The following is a 23636-nucleotide window of genomic DNA, read 5'->3' on the forward strand; positions in this document are numbered from 1 at the left end:
TTGTGTATCAAATATATCAAGTTCAGTACCTCCAGAGTCGCAAGCCGGGCTTTTGGGGCTACAAAATAATAAAATAATCATCCAGTTATGTCAGGCCAATTTATCGAGAGTGAATTAGGTATAGTTTCCTACAATCGAATGAAAATTTAAAATGTGCTTCACTTGTGCTATATATACGGATTTTTCGTTCTTAATTACTAATGAAATTCCGAGGGTGACTCAATTACTCCAAGAGAGAATATCTAAGTAGGTTACAATGGTTTGCGAATTGTAAACTATTAATATGTTGACAAAATTTCCCTAAATTATGGTGCCGATACGAATCAATCATTCATAATCGCTTATGAAATTCCGAGACTAAACCTCAATGAATTTAACAGAAAATATCCAGGTAGGTTACAGAAACAGACTCTCAAAAACTGCTCTTGAATTCGATAACTGTAAACAACAATTATTTACGCGAACCATGTGCTTACCAGCGCGCTTGTGAGGTCAAATTACCAGAACCCCGTTTAATTGCACGATCACAGCTCGGACGCTTCTTGCAAAATGTGAAGACTACCAATTTTAGAGATTAATTCCTCAGTTTCCAGCATAAGGAAAAAAATATCGTATCGCAAGCATGTTTATCAGAACGCCTCGAGATGTTGAGCGAAGAGAAAGTGGCTCCATGTTTTGTGACACAAACCATTTCCTGAAGTTCGAACGAATCGAGTAGAAAGCATGAAAACATAGCGCTGAAAAGTACGACAATTAAACAATTAAATTCACTCATCCCGCTGTAGAACCATTTCCATTTTACCCGTGAGTTTGTTTGCACCACACATTTGCGGTCCTTAATTTGATTCTCAGATGTTTGACGGGTTCTCACATGACAATATCGTCAAAATCAAATTACGCGTTAGACTTAATATAAACATGAACATCGCTTACTCAATCCCATTTTATTTTAATTTTGGGAAAGGCCATTACTTCGTTCTTAGAGTAAAACAACACATCTTCGGCAAAGCGCAAATTTTTCAAATGAACAGAGTAAATCCTGCGATAATTAACTGAAGAGAAAAAAAAGTAGAAACTTGCGCTCGCCTTTCGACATCATTAGAAAACTTTCTAGAGGGTCTTAATGGCGTGATGGCTCTTTTTAGTAATTTTGGCGAAGACCTGTTGAGTTGTTAACTTCAGACTCTTCTAGGAAAACCACAAATTTATAAGTTGAGGCACAAGTCAAGGGGGTAAACTTTTTTCTTGAGCAAAGAAAGTAATGAATTTTTTATGATTCTTTTTTTTCTTCTTGCTGAAACTGGCAGGTAGAACGAAAGGGGCTGAAAGGAACGAAAAGATAGCCTAAAAAAGGATTTTAATAAGTGGATAAAGTATGAGATGGAGACAGCACAATTGTGCTGCTTTTAAAGTTCAAATGAGCCAAAGTCGTCTCTACTCATGGCAAGACTGAATCAAACAGTTGACCAAAATAGACGCAAGGAAAACATGTGCGGAGCGAGAAATCTAGTAAAAATTCAATTTTGAGCTTAGAATATAAACTGGCTCGTGTTTTGAACAAGGTGATCCGATTTTTTCTCTTCTTGGTGTTCATTTTGCTAGTCTTTCTTTGCCTCATCAGTTAAAGACTGGCCACGCATTTTGTCAGTTTCCCCATAAAGTTTGCCGGCGCCCAGAAATATTCGGTGCACTTAAGCAAAAGAAACTTGAGTGTTTCAACAACCTTATCGAGACGTTGTATCCCTTTTTATGCTGACTTGGTGAGGTCAGCTTAAGTGGCAAAAATGAAATTAATGCTTTTTTTTAAATTGGCTGAAAAAAAAAAAAACGGGTTCACCCCCGATTTTTTTAATTCTTTCCGACAATCCAAAACCTACGATATTTCAGAATAATCCTTCTCCCTTTCAGTTAATTCGCTTGCTCAAACTTTGAATATTTAGAAACCAAGCCGGTTTTAGCCTCATGCACTCCTCCTAATCGTTTGCCTCACGATCTGGTTTATTCGGATGTGAAGTTTTATTTATTTAGAAAACGATTGCATCGGAGATTGGTGCCTTTTCTGTCTCCGTTCTCGGAGACAGAAATGCGGCAAGAAGCCTTACTCCACCAGGGAGAGACATGCAGAGAGTTCTTGTCTCAGTTTAAGTATTGTAATAGCAATTTGGTTAAAATCCATTTTATTCTCCTCAATCCAGGAATGAAAAGTGTTGAACTAGATTGGGGCCCTTCTGACCAGGCAGCTGAACAAAGCTATTTTCTTAAAGAGGAGTTCCATTATCTGGACGTTACTCGGATCAGAAAGTTCACGATACTCGACATGTTTCATTGCGCCCTGGCGTGCCTCAGAAATAATTTGTGCCTTTCTTAAACATGGCCTCTTCTCGTGGAACAGAAAGAAAGCTTTGGTGCGAATTACTGTCCACCGATAAGAACAGAAGCGCTGAGAACTACCACAAAAACACAAGTTCGCATCATTTTTCCATTCTGCAGGTAAGAACACTTTACCCTTGTGTTAAAACTCTAAAACAAGGCATTTGCAAGGGAATGTATTTAAACGTACTTGTTCTCGACGAGGTATGCTCATTCACAGCTATCGCAAGTGCTGTTCAAGTATTCACTGCGTGGTCTTAACAGTCATTTCCTCTATCTCCCCAGGCTGCGCCTAAAAGCGGAACGTTCGTGGTTTTCGACGACTATGAATGCGTATATTCATGCTTGAAAGACACTTTCTGTTGGTCTGTAAACTGGGAAATGCGTGTGAGTAACTCTCTTCCCATAAGTATAGATTTCCTGAGGAATTTCGAGAAAATAAGAACTCGCAGTACGTTTCTATTCAGGTGAGGCTTGCTAGGTTATTTACACTGACTTGACTTTTTACAACACGCACTGTAATTATGCCATACATGAGATAATTACGCGCTTCTAGTTGGCTAAAAACTAATGAATTTTTCATGTAATACGAATGCAAAGTTGCAACACGAGTGCAAATTACAAATAGAGCGCGCTGTCAAAATTTCATCTGTTTTGACCTTCTGTGATGCTTTAACGTGTAAATTATTAATATTTAATAACATGATTCCTACTGGAATTTGGTGTACATAAGCACTTGAAAACTTTTTAAAGACTTCAAATTGCACTCGCCCTACGGGCTGATGCATTTTTGTTATCTTTAAAAATTCTACTCGTGCTAACCAACAGCATATTGCACTCGAAACTTTCATAAAACTTTCTTATCGGGCCCTATTATGAAGAAAAGTTTTCCCCATGATAAATTTAAAAGTTCTGCGGTAAAGTCGGATCGCTGTCTAATAATTTCCCTTTCCGTGCCACAACAGTGGTAGCTGTACAGATACCACTTTTGAATGTGCCTGTAAAAAAAAGGCTTGATATCTGAATATTGCGAGACAGGGAGACTCAAATCGTCCGCTGATACATTAGAAAATAAAACTTGTCAACGGCACCGATGTCAAGGAAAATCTCAGTGAAATTCATTTTTATCTTAATTTTTTACATAATTTTTATAGAATGTGTACTTGTGAAATTTCGTCTTTGGCAATTTTTTCCTGATCAAGACTTTTAAATGCAGCCTGCAGCACAAACAATTGAGGCTTCTGACGACCGTATAACGTGGTTGCAAATTTTCGCCAATCTTCAGAGGACCCGACATCCTACCTCAGAGGTTTTGTTAAATTTTGGAAAAACAAACAATCATGTTTTTTAACCGCTAAGCTGTAATGTTATGCAAGATATCTCTGGATAAAATTTCTTTAGGAAAAAAATACTTTAGTTCGCTTGTATTTGGCGTGCGATGGCAGGATTTTCTTCTTTCATCTGACCCTTTTTCTTTTGGGGGAAACGAATCTGAGCTCCACTTTTACTCAAATGTCTGTGATTCGTACCCTGGGTACAGTTATACTGGCAGCAATTTGGAGAACAAATAGCTTCAACGAGAAATTCTCCTCCCATCGCAAGTATCGAAGCCATCAAAAGTAACACAAGCGTCAACCACAACGCATAAAGGTCAGGAGGAAAAAAGGATCCGTTCTTGTGTAGCAATTCGCGCGAGACTTTTTTCAATATCTTCTAGAGCAAGATGGGTTTGGGATTGACATATGGATCAATCAGTGGACTTTTGGTCAAGGGATTTTGGTTTGATGCGACCGCGGCCAAAATTTGGAAAACGCGAAATTATTGCCAATATTTGACTTGCGAAAAATTGGATAATATGTTAATTCGCTCTAATGCAATTCGTCTCCAAGACTCCAAAATCAAGGGCGATTTTATATAGATTTGTGATCTCCCGGATCACACGAACAAGTTAATGAAGCAATCTTTCTTAAGTTTGCAAATTAAAGGTCGCACTTATCTTACTCTGCTAGCTGACAGATTTTTTATTTAAACAAACAAAAAACCTCGAAATTAGGACAATATCGTTTGGAGACACTTACCAAGTGTACCAAGCCATTGGATCAAGACACGAGCAGCCCAATATCATATAAATTACCCCACGTATGACACTCAGGAAAAATCCTTTATCACGAATAGAACTAAAAACTCACTTCACTTTACTGTGTCAGACTCACTCCTAGCAGATGACCGCGGATCATTCGATCGCGCAGAAGCCATCATGTCCGCAATTTTCCATTTGCTCTTCCTGACATCTCTTGCAGCCAAATCTTTCTCAGGTTAGATTGTCTTTATTCCCTATATAATATTCTAGTCTTTTTAGCAATAGTGGCTAAACCTGTTGAGTTATTAGCTTCAGAATTTTTCCAAGAATACCAGATATTTTATAAATTGAGGTCCTTGGGGTAAACTTGTTTCTTAGACAAAGAAGTTAATGATTTTTTATATTATTATTATTTTCTTGCTGAAACTAACTACTAAACTAGTAGTTGAAATAAGGCCTGAAAAAAAATCAGGCCTGCACGGGATTTAAACCCATGACCTCTGTGATACCGGTGCAGCGCTCTACCAACTGAGCTTACAAGCCAACTGGGAGCTGGTCATTATGTTGGATCCAAATAAACCTTCAGGCCTTATTTCAAATACTAGTTCAGTAGTGTTCATAACGGCGAAGATCACTTATATTCGTTTCTTCTACCGCAGTGCACATACATGATTTCCATATATTTACAGTCATTAGAAACTAAAGTATTTCAACAACCTTATCGAGAATTTCTATCCCTTTTTTGCTGAACTGGTGCGGGCAGCTAAAGTGGGGAAAATGAAACTAAAGCTTTTTTCTAATATGGCTGAAAGTTTACCCCCGATTTTTTAAATCCTCGCCGATAATTCAAAACCTACGATATTTCAGATTAACTCTTCTCCCTTTCAGTTAATTTACAGTCGCTTTCTCAAGCTCTCAACATTTAGAAACTAAACAAAACCGGTTTTAGCCACATGCTGTAGCAATCATCATGGTTCCAACTAAGTGCTTTCCGAGGGAAACAAGTGACAAATCTGCTAATTAGTCAAAACAAACTAAAAGCCCTTTTTTTCATAATCGAAGTGCCTGAAATTGCTCTAAGTCAAATAAGAGAGGTTCTGTCGATTTGTTGTATTTATCTGAGTTTTTGTCGTACCACATTTTTAAACCTTTTAAAGTCTTCAAAGAGTTTCCTAGTAAAAACAAACAATGGCTACTTGGCCAATTTATTAACTTGAAGTTGCAATAATTATTGGCTTTAAGTTTTTTTGTTGTTGTTTTGTTACCTTTTTTTTTTAAATAGAGATGATTCGAGATATTTCATCATCGCCTTTGAAGAAGAATTTGTCTCCAACTTTGAGTTCCAGTTTTCACAAAATTATACATACAAATATCTATTGGGGCTATGGAAATATATTTATATTAGGGAGTAAAATTTTTCAGAAGAACTTTTGGCCCAATTTCAAATCGAGCTTTGAGAATTCACACAATTATATAAATATGTCAACTTTTGAAAGGCGTCGAGACCCGAATTTTTCTCAGGCTTCTTTTTGGCAATTTCTCTCATCACATGCAGCTCACCTGAGCAGATCATATCTTCACTTTTATATTATAATATGGGTAGTGGTTGTCATCGTGTTAAATAATAATTTCAAAAGATAATTGTAATCGTTTGTCTCACGATGTGGTCGATTCGGATGTGTAGTTTTATTTATTTTAGAATCAGAAAACGATTGCATCGGAGATTGCTGCCGGAGATTACTGCCTTTTCTGACTCCGTTCTCGGAGACAGAAAAGGGCATAGCGTTACAATTGAACACATTTATCAAATGTCAAATGCTGCAAGAAGCCTTACTCCACCAGGGAGAGATATGCAGAGAGTTCTTGTCTCAGTTTAAGTATTGTAATAGCAATTTGGTAAACATCCACTTTATTCTCCTCGATCCAGGAATAAAATGTGCTGACCAAGATTGGGGCCCTTCTGACCGAGCAGCTGAACAAAGCTATTTTCTTGAAGAGGAGTTCCATTATTTGGACGTTACTCAGATCAGAAAGTTGGCGATATTCGACATGTTTCATTGCGCCCTGGCATGCCTCCGAAATAATTTGTGCCTCTCTTTAAACATGGCCACCTCTCATGGAACAGACGGAAAACTTTGGTGCGAATTACTGTCTTCTGATAAAAACAGAAACGCTGGGAACTACCACAAAAACACGAGTTCGCATCATTTTTTCATTGTGCGGGTAAGAACACTTTAACCATTGTGTTATAATTCTAACGCAAGGCATTTACTAGTGAATACATATAAAAGTACTCGCTCTCGACGAGGTATGCTTATTCACAGCTATCACAAGTACTGTTCAAGCATTTACTGGGTGGTCTCAACAGTCATTTCCTCTCTTTCAGTCTCCTTGTTCTTCATCGCCGTGTCAAAACGGAGGAACCTGCATCCCGAATTTCAGCTCCAACACTATTGACTGTCTTTGTAAAGAAAGTTTCGTTGGAGAATTTTGCGAAAAAGGTAATTCACGAATATGTTTGAAATATCTCACTGTCTCCCTCTTCCGTACTTTTTTTAACAATAGAATACATGCGGCACTAACATCACACTCTATCTTTCAGCTGTAAAATCATGCAAGGAAATATATGAGGCAAACAAGTAAGAGGCTTTCACTGCTTGCTCTTTTAAACAGATCCTTTCTAAAATCTTATCTTCTGTGACACTGGAGACGCAGAGGTGGCCAGTTTGCTACAGCCACGTTGGATCTTAAAACAGAGTTCGGCGACACATCAGTCAGGAAGTTTAATAAGTACAAATGATAAAGCTTGGCATCATAAGAGAGTCAAATACTTATGTAACTACTCCACTTGTATATTAACAGATCAAACATGAGTAAATTGGTTTCTCTTCATCTGGGCTCACAGCCAGCTACAGTTTTATGTCACATGGGAGATTTTGGATGTGGACATGGAGGATGGACGCCAGTCATGAAAATTAACGGCAACAAGGTACCATGCAAAATCTATTTTTTATCGATTGCGTGCCATTATCGACCACTTGAGAGATATTTCTCCACAGGTGCTGACTGACTTATTGACAACGAGGGCGACTTCCGCTCTCTGTTCATGTCTCCGGCTGACATCTATTTGACTGAGGGGACAGATAGTATATGTCAAACGGGTTGGGGGGAGCGATCTTCTCAAATTGTCTAAAAATGAGCAGGATAATACGGTGCATAATTAGAAAAACAGTAATAAATTTACATCATATTATAAATTATTCTCTCAGAGTACCTTTCACTATGATTCTGATTACTGGAGTAATAAAACTGAATACAACACTGCTGGAGGGGAGACTGGATTCGACTCACAAGAGACCAAGTTGCCTACTTACTGGGGCACATCCTTCTCCAAGATCTGTCTCGGTATGAAGATCGGTGAACAGATCAGATTCGTTGTAATCAATATGAAGGCCAACTCTCTTTACTCATTGATCGCTGACGGAAAATACCGAAAAACCTCGTTGGGTCGTGACTCGTGGAAAACACTCATTGGCTCAGAGGCCTCCCTGCAGTCTGACTGTAACAAGGAAGGATTTAATGTTCTGTGTAACAAGTCTCATCACTCCAAAGCGAGAATCGGCATCGCTTCTAACAACCAGGATGACTGCCTCTCTTGCGACTCCAGGATTGGGTTTGGTACAGGAGGGCAATTTGATGACAGTAACACATGTGGAAACGAGGCTTCTTCTTATTCACCGGATAATGGGGCTAAACACATTAAAGCCAGGGGTTACATTTTGGTTCATTGAAACCAAAGAAAAACACGTAAAATGTATTTAAATGTTAAGATTAGATTCAAAACGATTCAGTAATAAATAAAAAGGTTTATTCAAAAATCTTAAAAGATAGGGTTTTTTTTATGTTCTTCACGTCAGTGACTCTTCAATTTACTCGAGCCTTTTTTCTGTTGTCTCGTAAGGCTGGAACGTCTTTCGGACATTTTTTGAAGGAAGAGCACTTGTCAGGAAAGATTCAAATCGTTCGCCGATCCATTTGAAAATAGAACTCGACAACGGCACCGATTTCGAGGAAAAACTCGATAATGTTGAAGTCTATCGTGAATTTTCACCGTTTGTGTGTCTTGTAAAGATATCTGCATAACACAACTTCCGTCCTTATTGAATTTTCCAACAGCATATACCACACAGCATAATGCACCTCATGGCCTCAAGCAGACTGACAGTATGCAGTCGAACGTCGCCATCCACATTCGAAGTGACCACATCGTGAGACAAACGACACTAATAGTCTCTTATGATGAAAAGATTAGTTATTACGATGACAAACTACAGTTTTTTTAGTTTTGCTTTCGTGGGCCCTCTTAACAAACAAATGGTATTACTATCAAGATGACTTAATCAATCTTGGGAGCGACCCATTCCCCGCACGGTTACAATCTGGATACGACAGGTTCTCTGATATGTTAACGGGTTGATTTTCTTGCCCATGTTTTTTCCCTTTCCTTTGTCTAGGGCACCCCTCGACCCCATTGAGACTCTTATATCTAAGGTCGCTGATTATCTGATGTATTAAAAGAACTCGTCTGTAGAGAACTGACTGGGAAAAACAACAACAACACCCAATTATGCGACCTGGAATACCAATGAATTATTTTAAGTTCACGCTCTAGCAAACGCAATGAGACGATTTCGATGGGAATTTGGTGTAAATAAGCACTTGTAAATTTTTTTAAGACTTCAAACTGCACTCGCCCTACGGGCTGATGCAATTTTTCTGTCTTTAAAAAATTTCACCCGTGCTTACCCAATACCATATTGCACTCGTAACTTTCACAAACTTTCCTACCGGGCCTTATTAGTCTCCATGTTTGCCCTTCCCGTGCCATAACGGTGGTAGCTGTGTGGCAACCTATACAGATAACACTTTTGAATGTGTTTGTAAAAAAAGGCTTTGAGGGCGAATATTACGAGAAAGGTACTCCCAGTAGTTATAATTGCAGCTGCGGTTTGCAAAATGTTTCAACTCAGAAGCTCATTTAGTCTAAATTTACGGCAATAAATTGTCAAGTTGCGAATAAACTGAATTATCTTCATTGAATCCAAACTTGAAGTTCAATTAAAAGTTCAACTCGAAGTTCAAAATCTAACTTGAGCTCGAATTCAGACTCGATAATTCGGACTTCACCCACAACAAATCTGGGATACCGTAGTCTACCATGGGATGTTACAGTATTATTCTCTTTTAGATCCCATTTTAAGTTGAAAAAAACTATTAAACTAGATTCAGTTTATCTAAGAATCAGTGGGAAAATTGAGGGAAACTTAATTTTCAAATCAATTTTACGCTTTCAACAAAAGCTTTTCAATCCTGCGAAACCAGTCTGCTTTGAGTTACTTATAGCTCTACCTTTTTCATTCTTCTCCAGTACAATGTATCTCTAACATCAGTTTCTATCTTTAAGCTGTAAAATCATGCAAGGAGGTTTATGATACAAACAAGTAAGTGGCATTAACTCCTTGCTCGTTGAAACTCATTTATTGCAATAATTTTATCATATGTGATGCTGAAGATTAAATGTTAGTCTTGTGGTTAAATCACGTTGGACGTCTCCGACAAATAATTATAAGCGTTTGATAAGAAACAATGATACGAATTCCTCTAATCAAAAGAGAAAAGGACTTCTGTTCTTTCTCCAGCTGCACTTAAACAGATCAAACGTGAGTAAACTTGTCTCCATCCTTCAGGCTCGGAGGCAACCTCTGTTCTTTGTCACATGGGAGATTTGAATGCGGACATGGAGGATGGACGCCAGTCATGAAGATTAACAGCAGCATGGTACCTCGCGGAATCGATTTTCTATCGATTAAGTGTCATGATCTTCTACTAAAGGGTATTCATAACTGCAACAAAGAATTGTACAATGTTATACGTGACGAGTCTCCTTACTCCAAAGCAAAAATCGGCATCACTACTAACAACCAGAATGATTGCGACTCTTGCGACTTTAGAATTGGGTTTGGTTCTGAAGGGGAATTCGATGACTCCAACACTCGTGGAAACGAGACTTCTCGCTCCGGAACAGACAATGGAGATAAACATATCAGAGAAATCGGATACATTTTAATTCATTGAGAACAAAACGAAACAAAAACAATCAGAAAAAGAAAGCTCGCTCGTTTAAAAGGTTATGGTTGGAATCATAGCGATTCGAAAGTTTGAATGGAAAGATGATTAAAGAGAGTTTTTGAACTGTAATAGTGTGAGATTCTCATTCTTGTCATTTCAATTGGTCACTCTTCAATTTTACCAAGGCTTTTGTCTATAGAATCGTACATCTAAGATTACTTTGGCATATTTTCTTTGCCGAGTGCAATTCTCAGGGAGACTCAAATCGTTCGCTAATACATAAGAAAACAAAACTTTTAAAGGCAAGGAAAATCCTGATGAAATTCATTTTTATTTTAACTTTTTCCAGTTTCTAAGGAACGTGTGTGAAATTTCGTCTTTGGTAATTTTTCCCTGATCAAGACTATTAGATGCGGCTTACAGCACAGGCAATTGAGGCTTCGCACGACTGTATGGCGTAGTTCTAAAATTTTCGCCAATCCTCAAAGGACCCGATGTCCTGCCTCAGAGGTTTCCAAATTTTGGAAAAACAAATGATCTTGTTTTTTTAACCGCTAAGCTGTCATGTTTTGCAAGATATCTCTGGATAAAATTTCATTGGGAAAATAATACTTCAGTCCGCTTGTCTTTGGCGTGCGATGGCAGGATTTTCTTCTTTCATCTGACCCTTTTTCTTTTGAGGGAAACGAATCTGAGCTCCACTTTTACTAAATGTCTGTGATTCGTACCCTGGGTACGGTTGTACTGGCAGTTCTTGCGTAGCAATTCGCGCGAGATTTTTTTTTCAGTTTCTTCTAGAGCAAGATGGTTTTGTAATTGACGTATGGATCAATCAGCGGACTTTTAGTCACAGGATATTAGTTTGATGCGACCGTGGCTTAAATTTGGTAAAAACGCGAAATTACTGCCAATATTTGACTTGCGAAAAAATGGAAAATATTTTAATTCGTTCTAATGCAATCCAGCTCTAAGATTTTAGAATCAAGAGCGATTTTATGTACATTCGTGATTTCCCGAATCACATGAGCAAGTTAATTAAGCAATCTTCCTCAAGTTTGCAAATTGGAGGTCGCACTTATTTTACTCTGCTTGCTGGCAGAGTAAATTAAACAAACATAAAAGCTTGAAATTAGGACAATATCGTTTAGTGACACTTACCAAGTATACCAAGCCAATGGTACAATGGTACATTCAAGACACGAGCGGCCCAATATCATATAAATTACCTCGCATATGACAGGTGACACAAGATAAATCCTATGTTACAAGCAGAACTGAAAATTCACTTCACTTTACAGTGTCAAACTCACTCCCAGCGGATGACAACGGATAGTTCACTCGCGCAGAAGCCATCATGTCCACAATATTGCATTTGCTCTTTCTGACATCTCTTACAGCCAAATCTTTTTCGGGTTAGATTGTCGTTATTTCCTGTATGATATTCTAGTTTTTTTTAGTAATTTTGGCGAAAACCTGTTGAGTTGTTAGCTTCAGACTCTTCTAAGAAAACCACAAATTTATAAGTTGAGGCACAAGTCAAGGGGGTAAAATTGTTTCTTGAGCAAAGAAAGCAATGAATTTTTTATAATTATTTTTTTTTCTTGCTGAAACTGTCAGGAAGAACGAAAGGGGCTGAAAGGAACGAAAAGGTAGCCTAAAAAAAAGTATTTTAATAAGTAGATAAAGTATGAGATGGAGACAGCACAATTGTGTTGCTTTTAAAGTTCAAATGAGCCAAAGTGATCTCTACTCATGGCAAGACTGAATCAAACAGTTGACCAAAATAGACGCAATGAAAACATGTGCAGGGCGAGAAATCTAGTAAAAATTCAATTTTGAGCTTAGCATATAAACTGGCTCTTGTTTTGAACAAGGTGATCCGATTTTTTCTCATCTTGGTATTCATTTTAGAAGTCTTTCTTTGCCTCATCAGTTAAAGACTAGCCGCGCATTTTTTCAGTTTCCCCATAAAGTTTGCCGGTGCCCAGAAATACTCGGTGCACTTGAGTAAAAGGAACTTAAATGTTTTAACAACCTTATCGAGACTTTGTATCCCTTTTTATGCTGATTTGGTGCGGGCAGCTAAAGTGGCAAAAATGAGATTAATGCTTTTTTAATTTGGCTGAAAAATAAAAAAAAAACGGGTTCACCCTCGATCTTTTTAATTCTCGCCGACAATCCAAAACCTACGATATTTCAGAATAATCCTTCCCCCTTTCAGTTAATTCTCAAACTTTGAATATTTAGAAACTAAACCGGTTTTAGCCTCATGCACTCTTTGTAGCAATTATCACGGTCACGACTTAATGCTATTAGCCGTATTTTACGGGGGAAAAAGTGACAAATCTGCCATTAAGTCACAATAAATTAAAAGCCCTTTTTTCGTAATCGAAGTGTCTGAAAAGAAAGGTTCTGTCGATTTGTTGTATTTATCTGAGTTTTTGTCGCAGCACATTATTAAAACCTTTCAAAGTCTTCAAAGAGTTTCCTGGTAAAAACAAACAATGGCTTCTTGGCCATTATGCGCTTTGGCTGAATAAGCTATAAATGATAATTTATCAACTTGAAGTTCTACCAATTATTTGCTTTAAGTCTTTTTTTTGTGTTTTGTTACCTTTAAAAAATAGAGATGATTAAGATATTTCATCATCGCCTTTGAAGAAGAATTTGTCTCCAACTTAATTCAAAGATAGAGTTCCAGTTTTCATAAAATTATACATACAATTATCTATTGGGGCAGTGGAAATACGTTTATATTAGAAAGTAGGATGTTTCAGAAGAACTTTTGGCCCAATTTAAAATCGAGCTTTGAGAATCGACACAATTATATGAATATGTCATCTTTTGAAAGGCGTCGAGACCCGAATTTTTCTCAGGCTTCTCTAGCAATTTCTTTCATCACATGCAGCTCACCTGAGCGGATCACATCTTCACCTTTATATCATAAAATAGGTTGTGGTTTGTCATTGTGGTAAATAATAACTTCAAAAAAGAATTATAATCGTTTGCCTCACGATGTGATTGATTCGGATGTGGAGTTTAATTTATTTAAGAATCAGAAAACGATTGCATCGGAGATTGTTGCCTTTTCCGTCTCCGTTCTCGGAGACAGAAAGGGGCAAGGCTTTACAATCGAATACATTTATCAAATGTCAAATGCTGCAAGAAGCTTTACTCCACTAGGGAGAGACATACAGAGAGTTCTTGTCTCAGTTTAAGTATTGTAATAGCAATTTGGTTAAAATCCATTTTATTCTCCTCAATCCAGGACTGAAAAGTGCTGAACAAGATTGGGGCCCTTCTGACCAAGCAGCTGAACAAAGCTATTTTCTTAAAGAGGAGTTCCATTATCTGGATGTTACTCAGATCAGAAAGTTCACGATATTCGACATGTTTCATTGCGCCCTAGCGTGCCTCCGAAATAATTTGTGCCTCTCATTAAACATGGCCTCTTCTCGTGGGACAGAAGGAAAGCTTTGGTGCGAATTACTGTCCTCCGATAAGAACAGAAACGCTGAGAACTACCACAAAAACACGAGTTCGCATCATTTTTCCATTCTGCGGGTAAGAACACTTTAACCATTGTGTTAAAACTCTAACACAAGGCATTTGCAAGGGAAAGTATTTAAACGTACTTGTTCTCGACGAGGTATGCTTATTCACAGCTATCGCAACTTCTGTTCAAGTATTCACTGCGTGGTCTTAACAGTCATTTCCTCTCTTTCAGTCTCCATGTTCTTCATCGCCGTGTCAAAATGGAGGAACCTGCATCCCGAATTTTAACTCCAACACTTTTGATTGTCTTTGTAAAGAAAGTTTCTTGGGAGAATTTTGCGAGAAAGGTAATTCATGAATATTTTTATCTTACTGTCTCTCTCCTCCATACTTTTCTTAACAGTAGAATACATCCGGTTCTGACATCACACTCTATCTTTCAGCAGTAAAATCATGCAAGGAAGTGTACGAAGCAAACAAGTAAGAGGTTTTCACAGCTTACTCATTGAACCGATCTTTTCTAAAATCGTATCTTCTGTGACAATGGAGACGCAGAGGTGGCCAGCTGGTTAAAACCACATAGGAACTTAAGAACGGAGCTCGGCGACGTATCAGTCAGGAAGTTTAATAAGTACAAATGACAAAGATTGACACCATAAGAGAGTCAATTACTTATGTATCTACTCCTCTTGTATATTAACAGACCAAACGTGAGTAAACTGGTTTCTCTTCATCTGGGCTCACAGCCAACGACAGTTCTTTGTCACATGGGAGATTTTGGATGCGGAGATGGAGGATGGACGCCAGTCAGAAGATTAACGGCAATAAGGTACCATGTGGAATCGATCTTCTATCGATTAAGTATCATGATCTTTCACTAAGAGGTATTCATCGACGACGCAAACGATTGGGTCGTACGATTTTTGGTAGATGAGTTGTCACTAACGGGGTATAAGGGGGTGGGAACTATATAAATCTGACTGCCAATAAGAGGGGATCATTATAATACAAAAGAACCCAAGAGAGGGGGGTAAAATATATGATTGTGACACGAAAAAAATCCTCCAGTCCCTCCCTGGTGATAAAAAATGACCGCTACCTAAATTGGCTCCAATTAACTCTGCATGAATATTGATGACGAAATAATGCCAAACGTTATTTTACCAAGTCATACATATTTCATGATCATTATTTTCCCTTCATTGCAAGGTAGATCCTGACGAAAACAAACAGCTAATTTGGGAAGAGAAATTTATGATCGTCATAAACTGTCTTAAAACGAGCCGGATAATACGACGGATAAATAAAAAAACCAGTAATAAATTTTAATCATATTATAAACTATTCTCCCAGAGTACCTTTCACTACGATTCTGGTTACTGGAGTAATAAAATTGAATACAACACCGCCGGAGGGGAGACTGGATTCGACTCACAAGAGACCAAGTTACCTACTTACTGGAACATATCCTTCTCCAAGATCTGTCTCAGCATGAAGATCGGCGAACAGATCAGGTTCATTGTAATCAACATGAAGGCCAGCTCTCTTTATTCATTGATCGCTGACGGGAAAAACCGAAGCACTTCATTGGGTCGTGCCACGTGGAAGAAGCTTATTGGCTCAGAGGCCTCGTTGCAGGTTTACTGTAACACAGAAGGGTTCAATATTATGGGTGGTGGGTCCGGTAACTCCAAAGCAAGGATCGGCACCTCTACTAACAACCAGGATGACTGCCTCTCTTGCGACTCCAGGATTGGATTTGGTACAGGAGGACGATATGATCCCTATAACACCTGTGGAAATGAGGCTACTCGTGAACCGGATAATGGAGATAAATACATTAAAGCCATGGGTTACATTTTGGTTTATTGAAACCAAAAGAAAAACACGGAAAGTTCATTCAGATGTTGAGATTACGTTCAGAACGATTCAGTAAGAAATAAAAGGTTTGGTTGGGGCAAATTTTTCCCTTTGTTTCCGTTTTCTCACCTACTTGTCATCGTGTACTTTTTTTTTGCTCTTCGGTATTTTGTTAATTACACTCCTTTGTTACGTGCTGTAGGTAAATTTAGTTATCTAGTTTGTTGTCTCGCCCCTTTCTTATGTAGAAGTCTATCATGAAATTTTTCACTATCTGTATGTCTTGTTAGGATATCTGCATGACACGACTTCCGTCCTTATTGAATTTTACAAAAGCATATGCCACACAGCATAATGCACAACAGCTTATAGGTAACGCGTACTCAATCAACCTCATGGCCTAAAGAAGGCTAACAGTATGCAGTCGAACTTTGCCATTCACATCCAAAGTGACCACATCGTGAGACAAACAATAATATTAGTCTCTTATAATGAAAAGGTTATTTACTACGTTGAAAAACCCCAATCTTTTTTACCACAAAGAACTAATAGTTGTGCTTTGTAGTACTGATGAATGTAGGCTCTGACAACCGTATATGGTGGGCCCTCTTAACAAACAAATGCTATTACTATCAAGATGATTTAATCAATCTTGGGATCGACCCATTTCCGGCACGGTTACAATCTGGATACGACAGGTCCTCTGATATATTAACGGATTGATTTTCTTGTTCATGTTTTTTCCCTTTTCTTTTGTCTAAGGCACCACTCGATCGACCTCGACCCCATTGAAACGCTCATATTTAAGGTCGCTGATTATCTGATGTATTAAAAGAACTCGTCTGTAGAGAACTGACTGGGAAAAACAACAACAACAACACCCAATTATGTGACCTGGAATACCAATGGAATGTTTTCAGTTCACGCCCTACCAAACGCAAAAAATGATGCACCCGCCTGCACAGTCGTTTAAATGAATAATCTCTTTTATGATCCGCGAATTTGAATAATGAATGTACATGTTAAATCGTGGGACTGAAAGCTCCTTATTCAGTGGAGATGTTGCTAAAATTACGGGTTAGCTGTCAGCAAAAAGGAAGCAATTACACACCATTTTTCATCTCCGGTTATCTTTTGATATTGGTATAAAAACTTCCTTGAGTGGCCTTTTGCAACTGACATCTTGAGATGAAATAGTGACAAATTTCCCTAAAAGTTTCAAAGGAGAGAAAGGAGTCGCGGTTCTAAATTATCTTAAGTGGCCAGTTTAAACGGTAATTACCCAAGACATAAATCAAAGTTTAAGAAGCCTTGAGAGTTGCCAATATTGAGATCACTATACCTTGTGAAAAAAAAAGTCAATTGTTTCTTTCATTTAGACTTAAAGCGAGAACTCCGAGAGAAAAGTAGAATGTCTTAAATGGCTGCAGATACGAAACAATAGCTGAAGAAACACAAAGAGGAGTCTGCAATGATGTTTTGAAGCCGGCTTCAAAAGAGAGGTGACCCTGAAAATTTGGACAACACTAAAAAAAATGTTTTTCCAATTTCTTTTAATGTAACACATATTTGCTTCTTTGCAGAAGCGCCTATTTTGCAACACAAGTTCACCTTTTCATCCCAGACTTTCAAACAGAGTCTTTTAATAATAGATGAATATTAATATCTCACTGCGCCTAAAAGTGGAACGTTCGTGGTTTTCGACGACCACGAATGCGTATATTCATGCTTGAAAGACACTTTCTGTTGGTCTGTAAACTGGGAAGTGTTTGTGAGTAACTGTCTTCCCATAAGTATACGTTTCTATTTAGGTGGGGTTTGTTAGGTTACTGACACTGACTTGAATTTTTACAGCACACACTGTAATTCTGCCATTTCTAGTATACATAAAATAATTACGCGCTTCTGATTGGCTAAAAACTAGTGCATTTTTCATGTAACACGAATGCAAACTTGCAACACGAGTGCAAATTACAAATAGCGCGCTGTCAAAATTTCATCTGTTTTGACCTTCTGTGATGCTTTAACGTGTAAATTATTAATATATAATACGTGACTTCTATTGGAATTTGGTGTAAATAAGCACTTGAAAATTTTTGAAAGACTTCAAATTGCACTCACCCTACGCAACTTTGTTATCTTTAAAAAATATTTCTCGTGCTCACCAACAACATATTGCACTCGAAACTTTCATAAAATTTTCTTATCGGGCCTTATTATGAAGAAAAGTTTTCCCCATGATAAATTTAAAATTTCTGCGGTAAAGTGGATCGCCATCTAATAATTTCCCTTTCCGTGCCATAACGGTGGTAGCTGTGTGAAAACCTATAAAGATAACACTTTTGAAGGTGTCTGTAAAAAAAGGCTTGATATGTGAATATTGCGAGACAGGGAGACTCAAATCGTCCGCTGATACATTAGAAAACAAAACTTGTCAACGGCACCGATGTCAAAGAAAATCTCGGTGAAATTAACTTTTTTCTTAACTTTTTTCACAATTTTTATGGAATGCGTATTTGTGAAATTTCGTCTTTGGTAATTTTTCCCTGATCAAGGCTTTTAAATGCAGCCTGCAGCACAACGATTGAGGCTTCTGACGACCGTATAACGTGGTTGCAAAATTTTCGCCAATCTTCAAAGGACCCAATGTCCTGCCTCAGAGGTTTCCAAATTTTGGAAAAACAAACAATTTTGTTTCCTTAACCGCTAAGTTGTCATGTTATGCAAGAAATCTCTGGATAAAATTTCTTTGGGAAAAAAATACTTTAGTCCGCTTGTATTTGGCGTGCGAGTGCAGGATTTTCTTCTTTCATCTGACCCTTTTTCTTTTGAGGGAAACGAATCTGAGCTCCACTTTTACTAAATGCCTGTGATTCGTACCCTGGGTACGGTTATACTGGCAGCAATCTTTCTCAAGTTTGCAAATTGAAGGTCGCACCTATTTTACTCTGCTTGCTGACAGATTTTTTAATTTAAACAAACAAAACAGCTCCAAAGTTAGGACAGTATCCTTAAGTGACACTTACCAACTATACCAAGCTATTGGATTAAAACACGAGCGGCCCAGTATCATATAAATTACCTCACGTATGAAAGGTGACACAAGGAAAATCCTTTATTACAAGCAGAACTCAAAACTCACTTCACTTAACAAAGTCAAACTCACTCCCAGCGGATGACCGCCGATCGTTCGCTCGCACGCAGAAGCCATTATGTCCACAATTTTCCACTTGCTCTTCCTAACATCTCTTGCAGCCAAATATTTTTCAGGTTAGATTGTCTTCATTCCCTCTATGATGTTCTAGTTTTTTCCGGCAATTTTGGCTAAACCTTTTGAGTTATTAGCTTCAGAATTAACCAAGAAAACCAGACATTTTATAAGTTGGGGCACAAGTCCAGAGGGTAAACGTGTTTCTTAAGCAAATTTCATGAATTTTTTTATGATTATTATCTTCGCCTTACCGAAACTGGCAGGAAGAAGGAAAGGAGCTGAAAGGAAAAAGGAACGAAAAGATAGCCTAAAAAAATATTTTAATCAGTGGATAAATTATGAGATGGAGACAGCACAATTGTGTTGCTTTTAAAGTTCAAATGAGCCGAAGTGATCCCTACTCATGATCTCTACTACATCCGGCGCACTTGAGTAAAAGGAACTTAAGTGTTTTAACAACCTTATCGAGACTTTGTATCCCTTTTAATGCTGAATTAGTGTGGGCAGCTAAAGTGGAAAAAAGGGAAATTAATGCTCTTTTTAATTTGGCTGAAAAACTGTCAAATCTGCCATTCAGTCACAATAAACTAAAAACCTTTTTTTATATTCGACGTGTCTGAAATTGCTGTAAGTCATCAAAGAAAGGGTCTGTCGATTTGTCGTATTTACCTGAGTTTTTGTCGTAGCACATTGTTAAAACGTTTCAAAGTCTTCAAAGAGTTTCCTGGTAAAAATAAACAATGGCTTCTTGGCCGTTATGCGGATTGGCTTAATGAGCTATAAATGATAATTTATCAACTTGAAGTTGTATCAATTATTTGCTTTAAGTTTTATTTTTTTTTTTGTTTTCTTAGCTTTTTTGAAAATAGAGATGATTTAAGATATTTCATCATCACCTTTGAAGAAGAATGTGTCTCCAACTTATTTCAAACAAAGAGTTCCAGTTTTCATAAAATTATACATACAAATATCTATTGGGGCAGTGGAAATACGTTTATATTAGGAAGTAAGATGTTTAATTTTTTTTTGGCCCAATTTCAAATCGAGCTTTGAGAATCGACACAATTATATAAATAAGTCATCTTTTGAAAGGCGTCGAGATCCGGATTTTTCTCTGGCTTCTTTTTAGCAGTTTCTTTCATCACATGCAGCTCAACTTAGCGGACCATATCTTCACTTTTATATCATAAAATAGGTTGTGGTTTGTCATCGTGGTAAATAATAATTTCAAAAAAGAATTATAATCGTTTGCCTCACGATGTGATCGATTCGGATGTGGAGTTTTATTTATTTGAGAATCAGAAAACGATTGCATCGGAGATTGGTGCCTTTTCTGTCTCCGTTCTCGGAGACAGAAAAGGGCAGAGCGTTACAATCGAAACATTCGTCAAATGTCAAATGCAGCAAGAAGCCTTACCCCACCAGGGAGAGACATGCAGAGAGTTCTTGTCTTAGTTTAAGCATTGTAATAGCAATTTGGTTAAAATCCATTTTATTCTCCTCAATCCAGGACTGAAAAGTGCTGAACAAGATTGGGGCCCTTCTGACCAGGCAGCTGAACAAAGCTATTTTCTTAAAGAGGAGTTCCATTATCTGGACGTTACTCAGATCAGAAAGTTCACGATATTTGACATGTTTCATTGCACTCTGGCGTGCCTTCGAAATAATTTGTGCCTCTCTTTAAACATGGCCTCTTCTCGTGGAACAGAAGGAAAGCTTTGGTGCGAATTACTGTCCTCCGATAAGAACAGAAACGCTGAGAACTATCACAAAAACACGAGTTCGCATCATTTTTCCATTCTGCGGGTAAGAACACTTTAACCATTGTGTTAAACTCTAGCACAAGGCATTTGCAAGAGAAAGTATTTAAACGTACTTGTTCTCGACAAGGTATGCTTATTCACAGCTATCGCAAGTACTGTTCAAGTATTCCCTGCGTGGTCTTAACAGTCATTTCCTCTCTTTCAGTCTCCATGTTCTTCATCGCCGTGTCAAAACGGAAGAACCTGCATCCCGAATTTTAACTCCAACACTTTTGATTGTCTTTGTAAAGAAAGTTTCTTGGGAGAATTTTGCGAGAAAGGTAATTCATGAATATTTTTTAAATATCTTACTGTCTCTCTCTTCCATACTTTTTTTAACAGTAGAATACATCTGGCTCTGACATCACACTCTATCTTTCAGCTGTAAAATCATGCAAGGAAGTGTACGAAGCAAACAAGTAAGAGGCTTTCACTGTTTGGTCATTTGAACAGATCTTTTCTAAAATCCTATTTTCTGTCACACTGGAGACGCAGAGGTGGCCAGCTGGTTAAAACCACGTTGGATCTTAAGAACAGAGTTCAGAGACGTGTCAGTCAGGAAGTTTAATAAGTATAAATGATAAAGATTGGCATCATAAGAGAGTCAATTACTTATGTATATACTCCTCTTGTAAATCAACAGATCAAACGTGAGTAGACTGGTTTCTCTTCATCTGGGCTCACAGCCAACGACAGTTCTTTGTCACATGGGAGATTTTGGATGCGGAGATGGAGGATGGACACCAGTCATGAAGATTAACGGCAACAAGGTACCATGTGGTATCGATCCTATATCGATTAAGTATCATGATCTTTCACAAGGAGGTATTCATCGACAACGTAAACGATTGGGTCGTAGGATTTTTGGGGGATGAGTTGTTACTAACGGAGTATAAGGGGGTGGAGACTATATAAATTTGACTTCCAATGAGAGGGGATTATTATAATACAAAAGAACCCAAGAGAGGGAGGGTAAAATATATGATTATGACACGAAAAAAATCCTCCAGTCCCTCCCTGGTGATAAATAATGACCGCTACCTAAATTGGCTCCAATTAACTCTGCATGAATATTGATGACGAAATAATGCCACACGTCATTTCACCAAGTCATATATATTTCATGATCATTCGCTTCCCTTCATTGCAAAGTAAATCCTAGCGAAAACAAACAGCTAATTTGGGAAGAGAAATTTATGATCGTCACAAACTGTCTTAAAACGAGCCAGATAATACGACGGATAAATAAAAAACCGGTAATAAATTTTAATCATATTATAAACTATTCTCCCAGAGTACCTTTCACTATGATTCTGGTTACTGGAGTAATAAAATTGAATACAACACTGCTGGAGGGGAGACTGGATTCGACTCACAAGAGACCAAGCTGCCTACTTACTGGGACACATCCTTCTCCAAGATCTGTCTCAGCATGAAGATCGGCGGACAGATCAGATTCATTGTAATCAATATGAAGGCCAGCTCTCTTTACTCATTAATCGCTGACGAGAAATACCGAAACACCTCATTGGGTCGTGACACGTGGAAGAAGCTTATTGGCTCAGAGGCCTCATTGCAGCGTTACTGTAACACAGAAGGGTTCAATGTTATCTGTGGTGGGTCTGATTTTTCCAAAGCAAGAATCGGCACCGCCACTAACGACCAGGATAACTGCCTCTCTTGCGACTCCAGGATTGGATTTGGTACAGGAGGACAATATGATCCCTATAACACCTGTGGAAACGAGGCTACTCGTGAACCGGATAATGGCGATAAACACATTAAAGCCATGGGTTACATTTTGGTTTATTGAAACCAAAAGAAAAACACGGAAAGCTCATTCAAATGTTAAGATTAGATTCAGAACGATTCAGTAAGAAGATTTGCTTCGGTTTTCTCATTTACTTGTCATCGTGTACTCTTTTTTTCCCTCTTCGGTATTTTGTTAATTACGCTCCTTTGTTACGTGCTGTATGTAAATTTAGTTATATCGTTTGTTGTCTGGCCCCTTTCTTGTGTAGAAGTCTATCATGAAATTTTTCACCACCTGTTTATCTTGTAAGGATATCTGCATGACACGACTTCCGTCCTTATTGAATTTTCCAAAAGCATATGCCACATAGCATAATGCACAGCAGCTTATAGGTGACGCGTACTCAATCAACCTCATGGCTAAAAGAAGCCTAACAGTATGCAGTCGAACGTCGCCATTCACATCCAAAGTGACCACATCGTGAGACAAACCATAATATTACTCTCTTATAATAAAAAGGTTATTTACTACGATGAAAAACCCCAATCTTTTTTACCATAAAGAACTTATAGTTGTGCTTTATAGAACTGATGAATGTAGGCTCTGACAACCGTATACGGTGGGCCCTCTTAACAAACAAATGGTATTACTATTAAGACGACTTAATCAATCTTGGGATCGACCCATTTCCGGCACGGTTACAATCTGGATACGACAGGTTCTTTGATATATTAATGGATTGATTTTCTTGGCCAATTTTTTTTTTCTTTCCTTTTGCCTAAGAGATCCCTCACCCCATTGAGACTCTCATATCTAAGGTCGCTGATTATCTGATGTATTAAAAGAACTCGTTTGTAGAGAACTGACTGGAAAAAAGAAACAACAACAACACCCAATTATGCGACCTGGAATACCAATGGAATGTTTTCAGTTCAC

The 23636-nt window shown here is 38.0% G+C and overlaps 2 protein-coding genes, 1 long non-coding RNA gene and 1 pseudogene across 3 annotated transcripts in view; 3 read left to right on the plus strand and 1 right to left on the minus strand.

The window, feature by feature from the left end:
* LOC136282359 (uncharacterized) overlaps nucleotides 1–97 on the minus strand; it is a 2711-nt gene extending 2614 nt beyond the window's left edge. Inside the window, exon 1 of the long non-coding RNA XR_010718228.1 lies at nucleotides 1–97. This exon is cut by the window's left edge and continues 20 nt beyond it. This is a non-coding gene — a long non-coding RNA (uncharacterized lncRNA).
* Nucleotides 98–4593: 4496 nt separating this feature from the next.
* Nucleotides 4594–8249, plus strand: LOC131781460 (uncharacterized). Its single transcript, XM_066169926.1, has 6 exons — nucleotides 4594–4685; nucleotides 6378–6673; nucleotides 6837–6951; nucleotides 7053–7089; nucleotides 7313–7439; nucleotides 7720–8249. The coding sequence occupies exons 1-6, from the start codon at nucleotides 4628–4630 to the stop codon at nucleotides 8239–8241; spliced, it is 1155 nt and encodes a 384-aa protein (XP_066026023.1). The 5' UTR covers nucleotides 4594–4627; the 3' UTR covers nucleotides 8242–8249.
* A 5164-nt stretch (nucleotides 8250–13413) lies between these two features.
* On the plus strand, nucleotides 13414–15946 carry LOC136282598 (uncharacterized; annotated as a pseudogene).
* A 1671-nt stretch (nucleotides 15947–17617) lies between these two features.
* LOC131781453 (uncharacterized) lies at nucleotides 17618–22819 on the plus strand. The gene is made up of 6 exons (XM_066169972.1): nucleotides 17618–17705; nucleotides 20656–20951; nucleotides 21114–21228; nucleotides 21330–21366; nucleotides 21591–21717; nucleotides 22242–22819. Exons 2-6 carry the CDS (start codon nucleotides 20778–20780, stop codon nucleotides 22758–22760), a joined length of 972 nt encoding a protein of 323 aa, XP_066026069.1. The 5' UTR covers nucleotides 17618–17705; nucleotides 20656–20777; the 3' UTR covers nucleotides 22761–22819.
* Nucleotides 22820–23636: the final 817 nt, after the last annotated feature.

This window comes from Pocillopora verrucosa, chromosome 7 (assembly GCF_036669915.1).
Source record: "Pocillopora verrucosa isolate sample1 chromosome 7, ASM3666991v2, whole genome shotgun sequence".
NCBI classification, from domain to species: domain Eukaryota; kingdom Metazoa; phylum Cnidaria; class Anthozoa; order Scleractinia; family Pocilloporidae; genus Pocillopora; species Pocillopora verrucosa.

What these genes read in the sequence shown, in the direction of transcription:
- LOC131781453 (XM_066169972.1), top strand. Translation starts at nt 20,778, where the DNA reads ATGTTTCATTGCACTCTGGCGTGCCTTCGAAATAATTTGTGCCTCTCT. An exon ending in GGGAGAATTTTGCGAGAAAG is followed by an intron (nt 21,229 to 21,329) that starts GTAATTCATGAA and finishes TCTATCTTTCAG; the next exon opens with CTGTAAAATCATGCAAGGAA. An exon ending in TGAAGATTAACGGCAACAAG is followed by an intron (nt 21,718 to 22,241) that starts GTACCATGTGGT and finishes CTATTCTCCCAG; the next exon opens with AGTACCTTTCACTATGATTC.
- LOC131781460 (XM_066169926.1), top strand. Translation starts at nt 4,628, where the DNA reads ATGTCCGCAATTTTCCATTTGCTCTTCCTGACATCTCTTGCAGCCAAA. An exon ending in GAAATATATGAGGCAAACAA is followed by an intron (nt 7,090 to 7,312) that starts GTAAGAGGCTTT and finishes GTATATTAACAG; the next exon opens with ATCAAACATGAGTAAATTGG. An exon ending in TGAAAATTAACGGCAACAAG is followed by an intron (nt 7,440 to 7,719) that starts GTACCATGCAAA and finishes TTATTCTCTCAG; the next exon opens with AGTACCTTTCACTATGATTC.